The 19,602-nt window shown below is 45.0% G+C and overlaps 1 protein-coding gene across 1 annotated transcript in view; it reads left to right on the top strand.

Moving 5' to 3' along the window:
• The first annotated feature begins 3,086 nt into the window (after nucleotides 1-3,086).
• The window catches only part of LOC133420433 (mucin-2-like), a 48,165-nt gene continuing 31,649 nt past the window's right edge, over nucleotides 3,087-19,602 (top strand). Inside the window, exons 1-4 of the mRNA XM_061710127.1 lie at nucleotides 3,087-3,312; nucleotides 9,722-9,988; nucleotides 11,456-11,704; nucleotides 16,172-16,462. Of these exons, the coding sequence (XP_061566111.1) occupies nucleotides 3,087-3,312; nucleotides 9,722-9,988; nucleotides 11,456-11,704; nucleotides 16,172-16,462 (1,033 nt within the window). The remainder of the gene's footprint in view (nucleotides 3,313-9,721; nucleotides 9,989-11,455; nucleotides 11,705-16,171; nucleotides 16,463-19,602) is intronic.

Genomic DNA, 19,602 nt, shown 5'->3' with positions numbered 1-19,602 from the left:
AATCTAAAAATGATCTTAATAAAACACAGGAAAGACTAAAAGTCGGCTGCATATATGAAAGAAAACCATCATACTAATAATTAGATGCTTTTATCAAAAAACATGGGGTTTAGCACCAAAAATGCTTGCCTCTGTTAAAGAATAAGGAGCAATGGTTATTTTATGGGAATTGGCGCATATTCAATGAGATACGCCTAATTTGCATAGTTACACATACAATTTCAAAAAACTTCCAATGCAATTTTTTTTTGTCTTCATGTAAGTAATTAACTGGGGAAGTTTCATGATGATATCTGTTTGTTAAAAATTTTACCCTATTCACGTGGGATTTCTTGGCCACCTTGGTCGCCATCTTGAAAAATACACCTTTCTGGTGGTCAGATTTTGGTAGACTTTTAGGATGTCATTAAGTACACGTAGTACTACAATAATCCACTGAAAAACCTTTTGTTAGAATTTTTTTGGGGTATGATGGTTTTTTTTCATTTATGACTTGACCCCAAAAAAATTCTAACAAAAGGTTTTTCAGTGGATTATTGTAGTACTAGGTGTACTTAATGACATCCTAAAAGTCTACCAAAATCTGACCACCAGAAAGGTGTATTTTTCCAGATGGTCGACCAAGGTGGCCAAGAAATCCCAGGTGAATAGGGTAAAATTTTTAACAAACAGATATCATCATGAAACTTCCCCAGTTAATTACTTACATGAAGACAAAAAAAAATTGCATTGGAAGTTTTTTGAAATTGTATGTGTAACTATGCAAATTAGGCATATCTCATTGAATATGCGCCAATTCGCATAAAGGAACATATATCTTAACATTGGATAAAGCTAGGTTAAAAATTATTGTTTGACCTTATTCACCTATCAGATACAAATTTACACAGGAGATTTTGGAAAACTCTTATCACTCTGCAGTAGGGTTGCCACCTTTCAGAAATAGAAATAAGGGACGCCCTGATTTCAGCAGCGCAGGAGCCAAAAAAAAAGCCCCAAAACTTCTAAACTGAATAAAAATGTGTTTATTTTATATGAAAAAACTAAATGCTTTGATTTAAAGTTTAAAGTGCTTTATAGCATTGAACTTGCATGACTGTAGAGACAGCCAACCATACTAGCAACTGAAATATCCTCCTATGCTATGTATGTCCACATCAGCCCAGATGTATAATATAGCCTACAGGTGAAAAATATGGTGTAAAAGTTAATTTATTTCAATAATTCAACTAGAATATGGTGTAAAAGTTAATTTATTTCAATAATTCAACTAGAATATGGTGTAAAAGTTAATTTATTTCAATAATTCAACTAGAATATGGTGTAAAAGTTAATTTGTTTCAATAATTCAACTAGAATATGGTGTAAAAGTTAATTTATTTCAATAATTCAACTAGAATATGGTGTAAAGGTTAATTTATTTCAATAATTCAACTAGAATATGGTGTAAAAGTTCATTTGTTTCAATAATTCAACGAGAATATGGTGTAAAAGTTAATGAAAATACGGTACAAATCGTGTCCCGTATTAGTTCAATACGGGACGCAACATTTTTTTCTCAAATAAAGGACAATTCCGTATTTTACGGGACGGGTGGCAACCCTACTCTGCAGGCGGAGCGGAGCAGAGTGCCTGCGGAGGCTCACGTCCTGTTTAACCAAGGAGACTGCCTCCGCGCACGGTGCTTCCGCTCTGCTTCGGCGTCCGGTGGGTTTACGCTGTTAGAGGTAAAAACTCATTTTGAGAAAATGGCCAATAAAGATAACGATTGTGAATTCTTATATTAGTAATATACAAAAATATACAGACGCAAGTATATATGTAACGATTCACTCGGGTCATGATTCGATTCGATTCACGATTTTTAGCCCACGATTACGATTTTTCATGATTCTTTAAACAAAATTATTAAATTAAAAGAATCCACTGTACTGTATTTTCTCACCTCCTCACTGTTACAGCAATACTGATCGTCGCTGTGTTGCAGTGTTATCAATGCATCAGGTGATGCAAACCTGTGTTGACATAGTCAAAACTGCAGTCAAAGCATCAGAACATCAGACCACAACCTTAATAGGAGAGGATACAGACTTGCTTATTCTTCTGCTCTACTATGCTGAGACAAACAATAGAGACCTCTATTTTCATTCAGATAAGTCCAAAGCTAGTAAAGTGTACAACATCAAAAAGATGAAACAAGTCCTGGATAGTGAGTTGTGTTCCCAGTTGCTCTTTATTCATGCTTTCACAGGATGTGATATAGTGGGGCAGCTTAGCTAGAAATTCCCTAACCATTGTGCATTTTGTGATAAAAGCATCAAATTTGGTACACTTGTAGCCAAAAGCATAATGAAAAAAATTTGATATGGAGCCATCATGGATTTTCATTATGGCGCCCATTTTTCAAGATGGCCGCCGGTGACCACTGTTTTAGATACAATTTCATATAAACAATGGATAACATGTGATAGAAACATCAAATTTGGTACAGTTATGGCCAAAAACATGAAGAACAAAATAAAGATATGCAGCCATCATGAATTTTCAATATGGCTGCTATTTTTCAAAATGGCCGCCATTGACAACTGTTTTTAGGTCAATTTTCATCTTAAAAATTGACATAATGCGATATTGAGGCTTTAAATTGAATTTATCTACTATGCATAGCACTTGGGAACTATCGTTAAGATAATACATTTTTCAAGAAGGCGGCCAAGATGGCAGCCAACTACCTGTTGCAATATAGCTGCATATACTCGTCTGATTTGAGTTATCTTTGAGTCGATTCACTTTTTTTGGGGGGTGAAGTTCAAATTATGAACTTCACTATTCCTCAGAAGCTACAATTCAATACTCAAAATATGTCATGAGAATATATTTTTTCAAGATGGCGGCCATGCCAGTAGCCTATCAAAATTGTAGTTGCATTACAATTGCATTTATCAGATTTGGATATCTGTTAGAGTTAGGGTTAGAGTTCGGGGATTGTGTGTAGAGTTGTGTCCATTCACATTTCTATGAAATAAAATTGCACAAAATAGTTGGCTGTGGGCCTCACTGACAACCCCTCAGCACTGCTGTGTTGGATGGTAGCAGGACCAGAAGTTTCCCGAACCATACAGGAGTTTGAGACTAGCTCCAAGAAACCAGGAAGACCAGATGACACACGTCACCATGATCAAACAACAAGTGTCCAAGTTGCATTCATCAAGGATGTACGCTCTCTGGTCAGCGCAGTGGAACACCTTGGAAACCCCTTTGAAGAGGAAAGCAAGGACCTCATTGCAAAAGAAATTGCTGGGCCTTCAGCTGGTGAGACAGTCAGCAAGGTGAAGCAGACAAGACAGCACCAGTTTGAAGCTTTTACTAGAGAGTGTCTTGTGAAAAGAACAAAGCCAATAGATGATCCCATACCAAGGAATAAGCTGATGGTGTTTGGGACTTCACCTGTGAGGAGAGTATCAAAAGACAAGCAGAAATTGGTCTCTCTCAAACAAGACATGCAGCTCTTTTCAAGGCTCTTCATTGCTTACCAGACCAGAGATGGAAACCTTCATGAGTTCTTCAGACACGAGAACCAGCCATGTCCCCCAGCGCTATATAAAGGGGGAGGCATTCGCTTCGGAATGAAGAGTGATCTTCTTTCATGCCTGGAAGCTGTTCATAGTGCATATTCTGATGGCCCCAAGGTTACCTGCCCTATTGCAGATGGGGCAGCCATTATCCAGATGCTCAAATCAAAGTCTGTACAGACCTTCAATGAGTACACCCAAGAGATCTTCATTCCATATCTCAACAGAAAACTTGGACATGTGACCAGGCTTGATTTAGTGTGGGACCGCTACTTGTAGTCCTTGAAAGCTGCTACAAGAGCAAAGCGTGGAGAAGGGGTGCAGAGACGTGTGGTAGACTCTGCACCCATTCCCAGGAACTGGCAAAGCGTTCTCAGAGTTGACAACAATAAGACTTACTCTCTGATGCTCTGCTCAGGGAGTTTGTGCTGGACAACAAACAGCTTGTTGTCACAAATGATGTAGATGTCCTCAGCAAGCCACCACTTCAGGATCTTTCTTCAATTGCTCCATGTACACATGAGGAAGCTGATAGTTGCATGTTATTACATGTGGCCAACGCAGCAAGAAATGGCCATCAGAAAATCATGATACAAACTGTTGATACTGATGTTGTAGTGCTGGCTGTCGCAGTTGCTCAGGGTCTCCAGCCAGAAGATGAGCTTTGGCTGGCATTTGGAACTGGAAAGGGTTTTCGATACCTTGCAGCCCATGAAATAGCAGAAGGGCTGGAACCTGAAAAGGCACGTGCACTTCCAGTGTTCCATGCATTGACGGGCTGTGACACTGTATCCAGCTTTGCTGGCCATGGGAAGAATACTGCATGGGCTGTATGGACTGTCTTTCCAGAGCTTACACATGCCCTGTTAAAACTATCTTCTGCCCCAGATGACATACCACAGGAGGTAATGGCTACGATCGAGAGGTTTGTTATACTGCTCTATGACCGAACCAGCCCATGCACAGAAATAGACACGGCAAGGAGGAAGTTATTTGTGAAGACGCACAATGTGCTGTCAATCCCACCAACAAAGGCTGCCCTAGAGGAACATGTGAAGAGAGCAGCTTACCAAGGAGGGCATGTGTGGGGCCAGATGCTGGTGTCTACACCAGAGCTACCTTCACCATGTAGATGGGGCTGGTCTAAGACATCTGATGGCTACTATGCACCGTTCTGGACATGCCTACCAGATGCTGGCCAATGCAGCTATGAACTTGTCTCCTGCCAATGTAAGAAGGGTTGTGTTAGGCGGTGCAAGTGCAAAAAAGCTGCTTTAGAGTGCACAGCTCTCTGTTACTGTGAAGGGGAGTGCTGAATAGACTTTCCCGCGCTGGACCTAGTTAGACAGTATTGCATATTTTGAGTTTTGATTTGCAGCTTCTGAGCAATTCTGAAGTTCATAAATTTGAATTCAGAATCATAAAAAAAAAGAAAAAGAAAAAAAAATCTCATTCAGAATCATAAAAAAAGAAAAAGAAAAAAAAATCTCCTCCTTGAGCTACCACCTTATCGTGGTGGAGGCGTGTCTCAATGATCCTAGGAGCTATGTTGTCGGGGCTTTATGCCCCTGGTAGGGTCTCCCAAGGCAAACAGGTCCTAGGTGAGGGTCCAGACAAAGAGTGGCTCAAGAAGTCCCCTATAATGAATACAACATGGTAGATCAATTCAACTTATATTCTCAATATCACATTATATCCATCATAAATATGAAAATGTATCATGTTTTTGGCCATAACTGTACCATATTTGATGTTTCTATCACATTTTATCCATTGTTTATATGAATTTGTATCTAAAACAGTGGTCACCTGTGGCCATCTTGAAAAATGGGCGCCAAATTGAAAATCCACGATGGCTCCATATCTAATTTTTTTCTACATGTCTTTGGCTATAAGTCTACCAAATTTGACACTTTTATCACAAAATGCACAATGGTTTTGGTTATCTGCACCACTAATACAACTTCCCGCATCTTTAGTGTTGGGAAACAGTCAGCATTCCAGAAACTTGTGAAACCTGAATCAACCATCCAGTCCTGTGCAAATGTGTTTCTGCTCCCAAATCAGGCAAGGAATGTCATCGAGGACCATGGGAGCAAGGCAATGGCAGTGTTTTTTGGCGGCAAGAGTACTGATTCACTTGCTTCTTTGCGCTACAACCTTTTTAGCAAGAAAATTGTTTCTGCTAAGTCATTTGTTACTCCAGAACGTCTCCCTCCTACAGAGTCCTCGACTAAATACCATTGTCAAAGAGTTTATTTCCAGATCATGGTGTGGATGGATAAGGAGAGTGACATGAACCCAGTGGATTGGGGGTGGAAACTGGAGGGCAATATCTTCCTGCCAGTTATGACCAATAAGACTGCTGCCCCTGAAAGCCTCCTGCAGATGGTCCACTGTAATTGCAAAACCGCCTGCCGAACACAACGGTGCAGTTGCAGAGCATATGGACTACCATGCATGCCTGCTTGTGGACCGTCAAGTTGAAAACTGTGAGAATCTACAGAATCAACCTTTATGGGAGGAGGAGTGTGACGACGAACTGTGAAAGGAAAAAACAAAAACAAAAATAAAAAAACATACAAGATAAACAAGAAACAACTGCAGCGAACTTAAAAACATAAAAACAATGAGAAAAAAAAGATAAAAATACAAAAAAACAATGAAAAAAAACATAAAAATACAAAAAAAAAAAAGATAAAACAACTATTGCTCCCTGCTGGTCCGTACTGTTTCACCCCTCCATGTTTCCACATCAGGTTTTGTAGTCTTTTGATTTATGTTCTGGGTTTTTGCCATCCTGCTAAGCAGCGCTTTTTGTTTAGTTGAATAAATCACTGTTTTTCTCAAACTCCTGCCTCCTACTCTCCTACATCTGGGTCCGACTACGACCAACCTCATTCGTAACACTTTAAATACTGAGCAAAATGCTGCTGCCCGTCTTTTAACCAACACTATGTGCACATGTGCACATCACTCCTGTTCTTAACTCCCTTCATTGGCTTCCCATCCTTTACAGAATTGATTTAAAACTTTTGATGTTTGTTTTTAAAGCTCTTAATGGCTTCACGCCCCTTGTATTTATCCAAGCTTTTAACTGCCCATAATCCTGGTAGAGCGCTGAGTCAACTTATTATATCTTGTTGTATTTTATTGTTTTTGATTGTTCTTATTTATACTTCTTTTTATCTAATACTTGCTGGAAAGCACTTTGACACACTGAAAGGCTGTTGTAAAGTGCTATAGATAAAGTACATTACATTACTAATTGCTCTATAAACGGCTAATTATCAACTTGACAACAAACAGAGGCTCTGCAAAGCATACTAGTTTGGTGGTTGGTACTATGGGCTCAAATTATTTATATTATATATATATATAATATTTTTTGCACACAGACAAAATATTTCTACAAGTACAAATATTTTTTGCAAGTACAAATATTTTTTGCACACGCACAAAATATTTCTACAAGTACAAAGTTTATTTACAGATACAAAATATGTATGGCTTTAATTTGAGCCCATATGATACTGTCACCGCACATAAACAATGCATGAATCCTCCTGGCCATTCGGTGTGAAGTTAAAAAATTTCAGTGTTCTCATTGGGCATATGTGGATTTTGTCTTGTTCCTTTGCTAAGCTGAACTCTAGTGTGTGGCTGATTTTTGGGTATGTGGCCAGTCATTGACCAGCCAATCATTCAGGATGTATCTTTCCTATTTCCTAAAGACCACATTTTATCTTGAAGTGTCCAAATTCATAACTTAAGAACACAATCTAAATTTATTATACAATGTAAAAACTGTATAAAATGTTGAAGTTGACTATCTTTTAAATCCACAGCTACATTCTCCCTTTTGACTGTCACTACTTCACATCTTGACGTGACAAGTCCAAAAGAAGAAGATCCGTTTATTCCTGTTCCTCGCTGTGCATCAGATTCGACCAAAAAGGGCCATTCAAAAACATGTCTTCCAAATGTGAACACAACTTTATATGCTGTAGACAATTCCACAGCCAGAATGAGTTCAGAGCAGGCTGACGAAACCATGACATCACAGACTGTTAAAACATCTACAGAATCTCCTACAGAGTCAGGAACCTCTGAAAGTGCTGCAACAAACACAGGTTCAGGCCCAACCACTTCAGGCGAGGCAGCGACATCTGCAGACTCCACAACATCAGAAATTGAATCAACCACTCAAGCTGGCACATCTCAGACTATTGACCCAACATCACAACCTGAAACATCCGCTTCCACTGCAGCAACATCTGCAGACTCCACAACATCAGAACTTGGATCAACCACTCAAGCTGGCACATCTGAGACTGCTGACCCAACATCACAACCTGAAACATCAGCTTCCACTGATGCACTGACATCACAGACTGCTGAAACATCTACAGAATCTGGACCTACATCTCCTACAGAGTCAGGAACTTCTGAAAGTGCTGCAACAATCACAGGTTCAGGCCCAACAACTTCAGGCGAGGCAGCGACATCTGCAGACTCCACAACATCTTCTTTCTGGACAACATCAGAAATTGAATCAACCACTCAAGCTGGCACATCTCAGACTGCTGACCCAACATCACAACCTGAAACATTCGCTTCCACTGACGCACTGACATCACATACTGTTGAAACATCTACAGAATCTGGACCTACATCTCCTACAGAGTCAGGAACCTCTGAAAGTGCTGCAACCATCACAGGTTCAGGCCCAACCACTTCAGGTGAGGCAGCGACATCTGCAGACTCCACAACATCTTCCTGGACAACATCCGAACTTGGATCAACCACTCAAGCTGGCACATCTCAGACTGCTGACCCAACATCACAACCTGAAACATCAGCTTCCACTGACGCACTGACATCACAGACTGCTGAAACATCTACAGAATCTGGACCTACATCTCCTACAGAGTCAGGAACTTCTGAAAGTGTTGCAACAATCACAGGTTCAGGCCCAACAACTTCAGGCGAGGCAGCGACATCTGCAGACTCCACAACATCTTCTTTCTGGACAACATCAGAAATTGAATCAACCACTCAAGCTGGCACATCTCAGACTGCTGACCCAACATCACAACCTGAAACATCAGCTTCCACTGACGCACTGACATCACAGACTGCTGAAACATCTACAGAATCTGGACCTACATCTCCTACAGAGTCAGGAACTTCTGAAAGTGCTGCAACAATCACAGGTTCAGGCCCAACAACTTCAGGCGAGGCAGCGACATCTGCAGACTCCACAACATCAGAACTTGGATCAACCACTCAAGCTGGCACATCTCAGACTGCTGACCCAACATCACAACCTGAAACATCCGCTTCCACTGACGCACTGACATCACATACTGTTGAAACATCTACAGAATCTGGACCTACATCTCCTACAGAGTCAGGAACCTCTGAAAGTGCTGCAACAATCACAGGTTCAGGCCCAACCACCTCAGGCGAGGCAGCGACATCTGCAGACTCCACAACATCTTCCTGGACAACATCCGAACTTGGATCAACCACTCAAGCTGGCACATCTCAGACTGCTGACCCAACATCACAACCTGAAACATCCGCTTCCACTGACGCACTGACATCACATACTGTTGAAACATCTACAGAATCTGGACCTACATCTCCTACAGAGTCAGGAACCTCTGAAAGTGCTGCAACAATCACAGGTTCAGGCCCAACCACTTCAGGCGAGGCAGCGACATCTGCAGACTCCACAACATCTTCCTGGACAACATCCGAACGTGGATCAACCACTCAAGCTGGCACATCTCAGACTGCTGACCCAACATCACAACCTGAAACATCAGCTTCCACTGACGCACTGACATCACAGACTGCTGAAACATCTACAGAATCTGGACCTACATCTCCTACAGAGTCAGGAACTTCTGAAAGTGCTGCAACAATCACAGGTTCAGGCCCAACCACTTCAGGCGAGGCAGCGACATCTGCAGACTCCACAACATCTTCCTGGACAACATCCGAACTTAAATCAACCACTCAAGCTGGCACATCTCAGACTGCTGACCCAACATCACAACCTGAAACATCAGCTTCCACCGACGCACTGACATCACAAACTGTTGAAACATCTACCGAATCTGGACCTACATCTCCTACAGGGTCAGGAACCTCTGAAAGTGCTGCAACAATCACAGGTTCAGGCCCAACCACTTCAGGCGAGGCAGCAACATCTGCAGACTCCACAACATCAGAAATTGGATCAACCACTCAAGCTGGCACATCTGAGACTGCTGACCCAACATCACAACCTGAAACATCAGCTTCCACTGACGCACTGACATCAAAGACTGCTGAAACATCTACAGAATCTGGACCAACATCTTCTACAGAGTCAGGAACCTCTGAAAGTGCTGCAACAATCACAGGTTCAGGCCCAACCACTTCAGGCGAGGCAGCGACATCTGCAGACTCCACAACATCTTCCTGGACAACATCCGAACTTGGATCAACCACTCAAGCTGGCACATCTCAGACTGCTGACCCAACATCACAACCTGAAACATCAGCTTCCACCGACGCACTGACATCACATACTGTTGAAACATCTACAGAATCTGGACCTACATCTCCTACAGGGTCAGGAACCTCTGAAAGTGCTGCAACAATCACAGGTTCAGGCCCAACAACTTCAGGCGAGGCAGCGACATCTGCAGACTCCACAACATCAGAACTTGGATCAACCACTCAAGCTGGCACATCTGAGACTGCTGACCCAACATCACAAGCTGAAACATCAGCTTCCACTGACGCACTGACATCACAGACTGCTGAAACATCTACAGAATCTGGACCTACATCTCCTACAGAGTCAGGAACTTCTGAAAGTGCTGCAACAATCACAGGTTCAGGCCCAACAACTTCAGGCGAGGCAGCGACATCTGCAGACTCCACAACATCTTCCTGGACAACATCCGAACTTGGATCAACCACTCAAGCTGGCACATCTCAGACTGCTGACCCAACATCACAACCTGAAACATCAGCTTCCACCGACGCACTGACATCACATACTGTTGAAACATCTACAGAATCTGGACCTACATCTCCTACAGGGTCAGGAACCTCTGAAAGTGCTGCAACAATCACAGGTTCAGGCCCAACAACTTCAGGCGAGGCAGCGACATCTGCAGACTCCACAACATCTTCTTTCTGGACAACATCAGAAATTGAATCAACCACTCAAGCTGGCACATCTCAGACTGCTGACCCAACATCACAACCTGAAACATCCGCTTCCACTGACGCACTGACATCACATACTGTTGAAACATCTACAGAATCTGGACCTACATCTCCTACAGAGTCAGGAACTTCTGAAAGTGCTGCAACAATCACAGGTTCAGGCCCAACAACTTCAGGCGAGGCAGCGACATCTGCAGACTCCACAACATCTTCTTTCTGGACAACATCAGAAATTGAATCAACCACTCAAGCTGGCACATCTCAGACTGCTGACCCAACATCACAACCTGAAACATCCGCTTCCACTGACGCACTGACATCACATACTGTTGAAACATCTACAGAATCTGGACCTACATCTCCTACAGAGTCAGGAACCTCTGAAAGTGCTGCAACAATCACAGGTTCAGGCCCAACCACTTCAGGCGAGGCAGCGACATCTGCAGACTCCACAACATCTTCCTGGACAACATCCGAACTTGGATCAACCACTCAAGCTGGCACATCTCAGACTGCTGACCCAACATCACAACCTGAAACATCAGCTTCCACTGACGCACTGACATCACAGACTGTTGAAACATCTACAGAATCTGGAACTGCACCTTCTACACAGTCAGGAACCTCTGAAAGTGCTGCAACAATCACAGGTTCAGGCCCAACAACTTCAGGCGAGGCAGCGACATCTGCAGACTCCACAACATCTTCTTTCTGGACAACATTTTCTTTCTGGACAACATCAGAACTTGGATCATCCACTCAAGCTGGCACATCTGAGACTGCTGACCCAACATCACAACCTGAAACATCAGCTTCCACTGACACACTGACATCACAGACTGTTGAAACATCTACAGAATCTGGAACTGCACCTTCTACACAGTCAGGAACCTCTGAAAGTGCTGCAACAATCACAGGATCAGGCCCAACAACTTCAGGCGAGGCAGCGACATCTGCAGACTCCACAACATCAGAACTTGGATCAACCACTCAAGTTGGCACATCTCAGACTGCTGACCCAACATCACAACCTGAAACATCAGCTTCCACTGACACACTGACATCACAGACTGCTGAAACGTCTACAGAATCTGGACCTGCATCTTCTACAGAGTCAGGAACCTCTGAAAGTGCTGCAACAATCACAGGTTCAGGCCCAACCACTTCAGGCGAGGCAGCAACATCTGCAGACTCCACAACATCAGAACTTGGATCAACCACTCAAGCTGGCACATCTCAGACTGCTGACCCAACATCACAACCTGAAACATCAGCTTCCACTGACACACTGACATCACAGACTGTTGAAACATCTACAGAATCTGGAACTGCACCTTCTACAGAGTCAGGAACCTCTGAAAGTGCTGCAACAATCACAGGTTCAGGCCCAACCACTTCAGGCGAGGCAGCGACATCTGCAGACTCCACAACATCAGAACTTGGATCAACCACTCAAGCTGGCACATCTCAGACTGCTGACCCAACATCACAACCTGAAACATCAGCTTCCACTGACACACTGACATCACAGACTGTTGAAACATCTACAGAATCTGGAACTACATCTTCTACGGAGTCAGGAACCTCTGAAAGTGCTGCAACAATCACAGGTTCAGGCCCAACAACTTCAGGCGAGGCAGCGACATCTGCAGACTCCACAACATCTTCCTGGACAACATCCGAACTTGGATCAACCACTCAAGCTGGCACATCTCAGACTGCTGACCCAACATCACAACCTGAAACATCAGCTTCCACTGACGCACTGACATCACAGACTGCTGAAACATCTACAGAATCTGGACCTACATCTCCTACAGAGTCAGGAACTTCTGAAAGTGCTGCAACAATCACAGGTTCAGGCCCAACAACTTCAGGCGAGGCAGCGACATCTGCAGACTCCACAACATCTTCTTTCTGGACAACATCAGAAATTGAATCAACCACTCAAGCTGGCACATCTCAGACTGCTGACCCAACATCACAACCTGAAACATCAGCTTCCACCGACGCACTGACATCACAGACTGTTGAAACATCTACCGAATCTGGACCTACATCTCCTACAGGGTCAGGAACCTCTGAAAGTGCTGCAACAATCACAGGTTCAGGCCCAACCACTTCAGGCGAGGCAGCAACATCTGCAGACTCCACAACATCAGAAATTGGATCAACCACTCAAGCTGGCACATCTAAGACTGCTGACCCAACATCACAACCTGAAACATCAGCTTCCACTGACGCACTGACATCAAAGACTGCTGAAACATCTACAGAATCTGGACCAACATCTTCTACAGAGTCAGGAACCTCTGAAAGTGCTGCAACAATCACAGGTTCAGGCCCAACCACTTCAGGCGAGGCAGCGACATCTGAAGACTCCACAACATCTTCTTTCTGGACAACATTTTCTTTCTGGACAACACCAGAACTTGGATCATCCACTCAAGCTGGCACATCTGAGACTGCTGACCCAACATCACAACCTGAAACATCAGCTTCCACTGACACACTGACATCACAGACTGTTGAAACATCTACAGAATCTGGAACTGCACCTTCTACACAGTCAGGAACCTCTGAAAGTGCTGCAACAATCACAGGATCAGGCCCAACAACTTCAGGCGAGGCAGCGACATCTGCAGACTCCACAACATCAGAACTTGAATCAACCACTCAAGTTGGCACATCTCAGACTGCTGACCCAACATCACAACCTGAAACATCAGCTTCCACTGACACACTGACATCACAGACTGCTGAAACGTCTACAGAATCTGGACCTGCATCTTCTACAGAGTCAGGAACCTCTGAAAGTGCTGCAACAATCACAGGTTCAGGCCCAACCACTTCAGGCGAGGCAGCGACATCTGCAGACTCCACAACATCAGAACTTGGATCAACCACTCAAGCTGGCACATCTCAGACTGCTGACCCAACATCACAACCTGAAACATCAGCTTCCACTGACACACTGACATCACAGACTGTTGAAACATCTACAGAATCTGGAACTACATCTTCTACGGAGCCAGGAACCTCTGAAAGTGCTGCAACAATCACAGGTTCAGGCCCAACAACTTCAGGCGAGGCAGCGACATCTGCAGACTCCACAACATCTTCCTGGACAACATCCGAACTTGGATCAACCACTCAAGCTGGCACATCTCAGACTGCTGACCCAACATCACAACCTGAAACATCAGCTTCCACTGACGCACTGACATCACAGACTGCTGAAACATCTACAGAATCTGGACCTACAGCTTCTACGGAGTCAGAAACCTCTGAAAGTGCTGCAACAATCACAGGTTCAGGCCCAACCACTTCAGGCGAGGCAGCGACATCTGCAGACTCCACAACATCAGAACTTGGATCAACCACTCAAGCTGGCACATCTGAGACTGCTGACCCAACATCACAACCTGAAACATCAGCTTCCACTGACACACTGACATCACAGACTGCTGAAACGTCTACAGAATCTGGACCTACATCTTCTACAGAGTCAGGAACCTCTGAAAGTGCTGCAACAATCACAGGTTCAGGCCCAACCACTTCAGGCGAGGCAGCAACATCTGCAGACTCCACAACATCAGAACTTGGATCAACCACTCAAGCTGGCACATCTCAGACTGCTGACCCAACATCACAACCTGAAACATCAGCTTCCACTGACGCACTGACATCACAGACTGCTGAAACATCTACAGAATCTGGACCTACAGCTTCTACGGAGTCAGAAACCTCTGAAAGTGCTGCAACAATCACAGGTTCAGGCCCAACCACTTCAGGCGAGGCAGCGACATCTGCAGACTCCACAACATCAGAACTTGGATCAACCACTCAAGATGGCACATCTGAGACTGCTGACCCAACATCACAACCTGAAACATCAGCTTCCACTGACACACTGACATCACAGACTGCTGAAACGTCTACAGAATCTGGACCTACATCTTCTACAGAGTCAGGAACCTCTGAAAGTGCTGCAACAATCACAGGTTCAGGCCCAACCACTTCAGGCGAGGCAGCAACATCTGCAGACTCCACAACATCAGAACTTGGATCAACCACTCAAGCTGGCACATCTCAGACTGCTGACCCAACATCACAACCTGAAACATCAGCTTCCACTGACACACTGACATCACAGACTGTTGAAACATCTACAGAATCTGGAACTGCACCTTCTACAGAGTCAGGAACCTCTGAAAGTGCTGCAACAATCACAGGTTCAGGCCCAACCACTTCAGGCGAGGCAGCGACATCTGCAGACTCCACAACATCCGAACTTGGATCAACCACTCAAGCTGGCACATCTCAGACTGCTGACTCAACTTCACAACCTGAAACATCAGCTTCCACTGACGCACTGACATCACAGACTGTTGAAACATCTACAGAATCTGGACCTACATCTTCTACAGAATCAGGAACCTCTGAAAGTGCTGCAACAATCACAGGTTCAGGCCCAACCACTTCAGGCGAGGCAGCGACATCTGCAGACTCCACAACATCCGAACTTGGATCAACCACTCAAGCTGGCACATCTCAGACTGCTGACTCAACTTCACAACCTGAAACATCAGCTTCCACTGACGCACTGACATCACAGACTCTTGAAACATCTACAGAATCTGGACCTACATCTTCTACAGAGTCAGGAACCTCTGAAAGTGCTGCAACAATCACAGGTTCAGGCCCAACCACTTCAGGCGAGGCAGCGACATCTGCAGACTCCACAACATCAGAACTTGGATCAACCACTCAAGCTGGCACATCTCAGACTGCTGACCCAACATCACAACCTGAAACATCATCTTCCACTGACGCACTGACATCACAGACTGTTGAAACATCTACAGAATCTGGAACTGCACCTTCTACAGAGTCAGGAACCTCTGAAAGTGCTGCAACAATCACAGGTTCAGGCCCAACCACTTCAGGCGAGGCAGCGACATCTGAAGACTCCACAACATCTTCTTTCTGGACAACATTTTCTTTCTGGACAACATCAGAACTTGGATCATCCACTCAAGCTGGCACATCTGAGACTGCTGACCCAACATCACAACCTGAAACATCAGCTTCCACTGACACACTGACATCACAGACTGTTGAAACATCTACAGAATCTGGAACTGCACCTTCTACAGAGTCAGGAACCTCTGAAAGTGCTGCAACATTCACAGGTTCAGGCCCAACCACTTCAGGCGAGGCAGCAACATCTGCAGACTCCACAACATCAGAACTTGGATCAACCACTCAAGCTGGCACATCTCAGACTGCTGACCCAACATCACAACCTGAAACATCAGCTTCCACTGACGCACTGACATCAAAGACTTCTGAAACATCTACAGAATCTGGACCTACAGCTTCTACGGAGTCAGAAACCTCTGAAAGTGCTGCAACAATCACAGGATCAGCCCCAACCACTTCAGCCGAGGCAGTGACATCTGCAGACTCCATAACATCAGAACTTGGATCAACCACTCAAGTTGGCACACCTGAGACTGCTGACCCAACATCACAACCTGAAACATCAGCTTCCACTGACACACTGACATCACAGACTGTTGAAACATCTACAGAATCTGGAACTGCACCTTCTACAGAGTCAGGAACCTCTGAAAGTGCTGCAACAATCACAGGTTCAGGCCCAACCACTTCAGGCGAGGCAGCGACATCTGCAGACTCCACAACATCAGAACTTGGATCAACCACTCAAGCTGGCACATCTCAGACTGCTGACCCAACATCACAACCTGAAACATCAGCTTCCACTGACACACTGACATCACAGACTGCTGAAACGTCTACAGAATCTGGACCTACATCTTCTACAGAGTCAGGAACCTCTGAAAGTGCTGCAACAATCACAGGATCAGGCCCAACCACTTCAGGCGAGGCAGCGACATCTGCAGACTCCACAACATCAGAACTTGGATCATCCACTCAAGCTGGCACACCTGAGACTGCTGACCCAACATCACAACCTGAAACATCAGCTTCCACTGACACACTGACATCACAGACTGCTGAAACGTCTACAGAATCTGGACCTACATCTTCTACAGAGTCAGGAACCTCTGAAAGTGCTGCAACAATCACAGGTTCAGGCCCAACCACTTCAGGCGAGGCAGTGACATCTGCAGACTCCATAACATCAGAACTTGGATCAACCACTCAAGCTGGCACATCTCAGACTGCTGACCCAACATCACAATCTGAAACATCAGCTTCCACTGACACACTGACATCACAGACTGTTGAAACATCTACAGAATCTGGAACTACATCTTCTACGGAGTCAGGAACCTCTGAAAGTGCTGCAACAATCACAGGTTCAGGCCCAACAACTTCAGGCGAGGCAGCGACATCTGCAGACTCCACAACATCCGAACTTGGATCAACCACTCAAGCTGGCACATCTCAGACTGCTGACCCAACATCACAACCTGAAACATCAGCTTCCACTGACGCACTGACATCAAAGACTTCTGAAACATCTAGAGAATCTGGACCTACAGCTTCTACGGAGTCAGAAACCTCTGAAAGTGCTGCAACAATCACAGGATCAGCCCCAACCACTTCAGCCGAGGCAGCGACATCTGCAGACTCCACAACATCAGAACTTGGATCAACCACTCAAGTTGGCACATCTCAGACTGCTGACCCAACATCACAACCTGAAACATCAGCTTCCACTGACACACTGACATCACAGACTGTTGAAACATCTACAGAATCTGGAACTGCACCTTCTACACAGTCAGGAACCTCTGAAAGTGCTGCAACAATCACAGGATCAGGCCCAACCACTTCAGGCGAGGCAGCAACATCTGCAGACTCCACAACATCAGAACTTGGATCAACCACTCAAGCTGGCACATCTCAGACTGCTGACCCAACATCACAACCTGAAACATCAGCTTTTACTGACACACTGACATCACAGACTGTTGAAACATCTACAGAATCTGGACCTACATCTTCTACAGAGTCAGGAACCTCTGAAAGTGCTGCAACAATCACAGGTTCAGGCCCAACCACTTCAGGCGAGGCAGCAACATCTGCAGACTCCACAACATCAGAACTTGGATCAACCACTCAAGCTGGCACATCTCAGACTGCTAACCCAACATCACAACCTGAAACATCACCTTCCACTGACGCACTGACATCAAAGTCTTCTGAAGCATCTACAGAATCTGGACCTACAGCTTCTACGGAGTCAGAAACCTCTGAAAGTGCTGCAACAATCACAGGATCAGGCCCAACCACTTCAGGCGAGGCAGCGACATCTGCAGACTCCACAACATCAGAACTTGGATCAACCACTCAAGCTGGCACATCTGAGACTGCTGACCCAACATCACAACCTGAAACATCAGCTTCCACTGAGACACTGACATCACAGACTGCTGAAACATCTACAGAATCTGGACCTACATCTCCTACAGAGTCAGGAACTTCTGAAAGTGCTGCAACAATCACAGGTTCAGGCCCAACAACTTCAGGTGAGGCAGCGACATCTGCAGACTCCACAACATCAGAACTTGGATCAACCACTCAAGCTGGCACATCTGAGACTGCTGACCCAACATCACAACCTGAAACATCAGCTTCCACTGACGCACTGACATCACAGACTGCTGAAACATCTACAGAATCTGGACCTACATCTCCTACAGAGTCAGGAACTTATGAAAGTGCTGCAACAATCACAGGTTCAGGCCCAACCACTTCAGGCGAGGCAGCGACATCTGCAGACTCCACAACATCAGAACTTGGATCAACCACTCAAGCTGGCACATCTCAGACTGCTGACCCAACATCACAACCTGAAACATCAGCTTCCACTGACACACTGACATCACAGACTGCTGAATCGTCTACAGAATCTGGACCTACATCTTCTACAGAGTCAGGAACCTCTGAAAGTGCTGCAACAATCACAGGTTCAGGCCCAACCACTTCAGGCGAGGCAGCGACATCTGCAGACTCCACAACATCTTCTTTCTGGACAACATCAGAACTTAGATCATCCACTCAAGCTGGCACATCTGAGACTGCTGACCCAACACCACAACCTGAAACATCAGCTTCCACTGACACACTGACATCACAGACTGCTGAATCGTCTACAGAATCTGGACCTACATCTTCTACAGAGTCAGGAACCTCTGAAAGTGCTGCAACAATCACAGGTTCAGGCCCAACCACTTCAGGCGAGGCAGCGACATCTGCAGACTCCACAACATCTTCTTTCTGGACAACATCAGATCTTGGATCATCCACTCAAGCTGGCACATCTGAGACTGCTGACCCAACATCACAACCTGAAACATCAGCTTCCACTGACACACTGACATCACAGACTGTTGAAACATCTACAGAATCTGGACCTACAGCTTCTACGGAGTCAGAAACTTCTGAAAGTGCTGCAACAATCACAGGTTCAGGCCCAACCACTTCAGGCGAGGCAGCGACATCTGCAGACTCCACAACATCAGAACTTGGATCAACCACTCAAGTTGGCACATCTCAGACTGCTGACCCAACATCACAACCTGAAACATCAGCTTCCACTGACACACTGACATCACAGACTGTTGAAACATCTACAGAATCTGGAACTGCACCTTCTACACAGTCAGGAACCTCTGAAAGTGCTGCAACAATCACAGGATCAGGCCCAACCACTTCAGGCGAGGCAGCGACATCTGCAGACTCCACAACATCAGAACTTGGATCATCCACTCAAGCTGGCACACCTGAGACTGCTGAC

The sequence above is a fragment of the Cololabis saira genome, chromosome 20, assembly GCF_033807715.1.
Source record: "Cololabis saira isolate AMF1-May2022 chromosome 20, fColSai1.1, whole genome shotgun sequence".
NCBI classification, from domain to species: Eukaryota; Metazoa; Chordata; class Actinopteri; order Beloniformes; family Belonidae; genus Cololabis; species Cololabis saira.
This window is presented reverse-complemented; position numbering and strand designations above follow the sequence as displayed.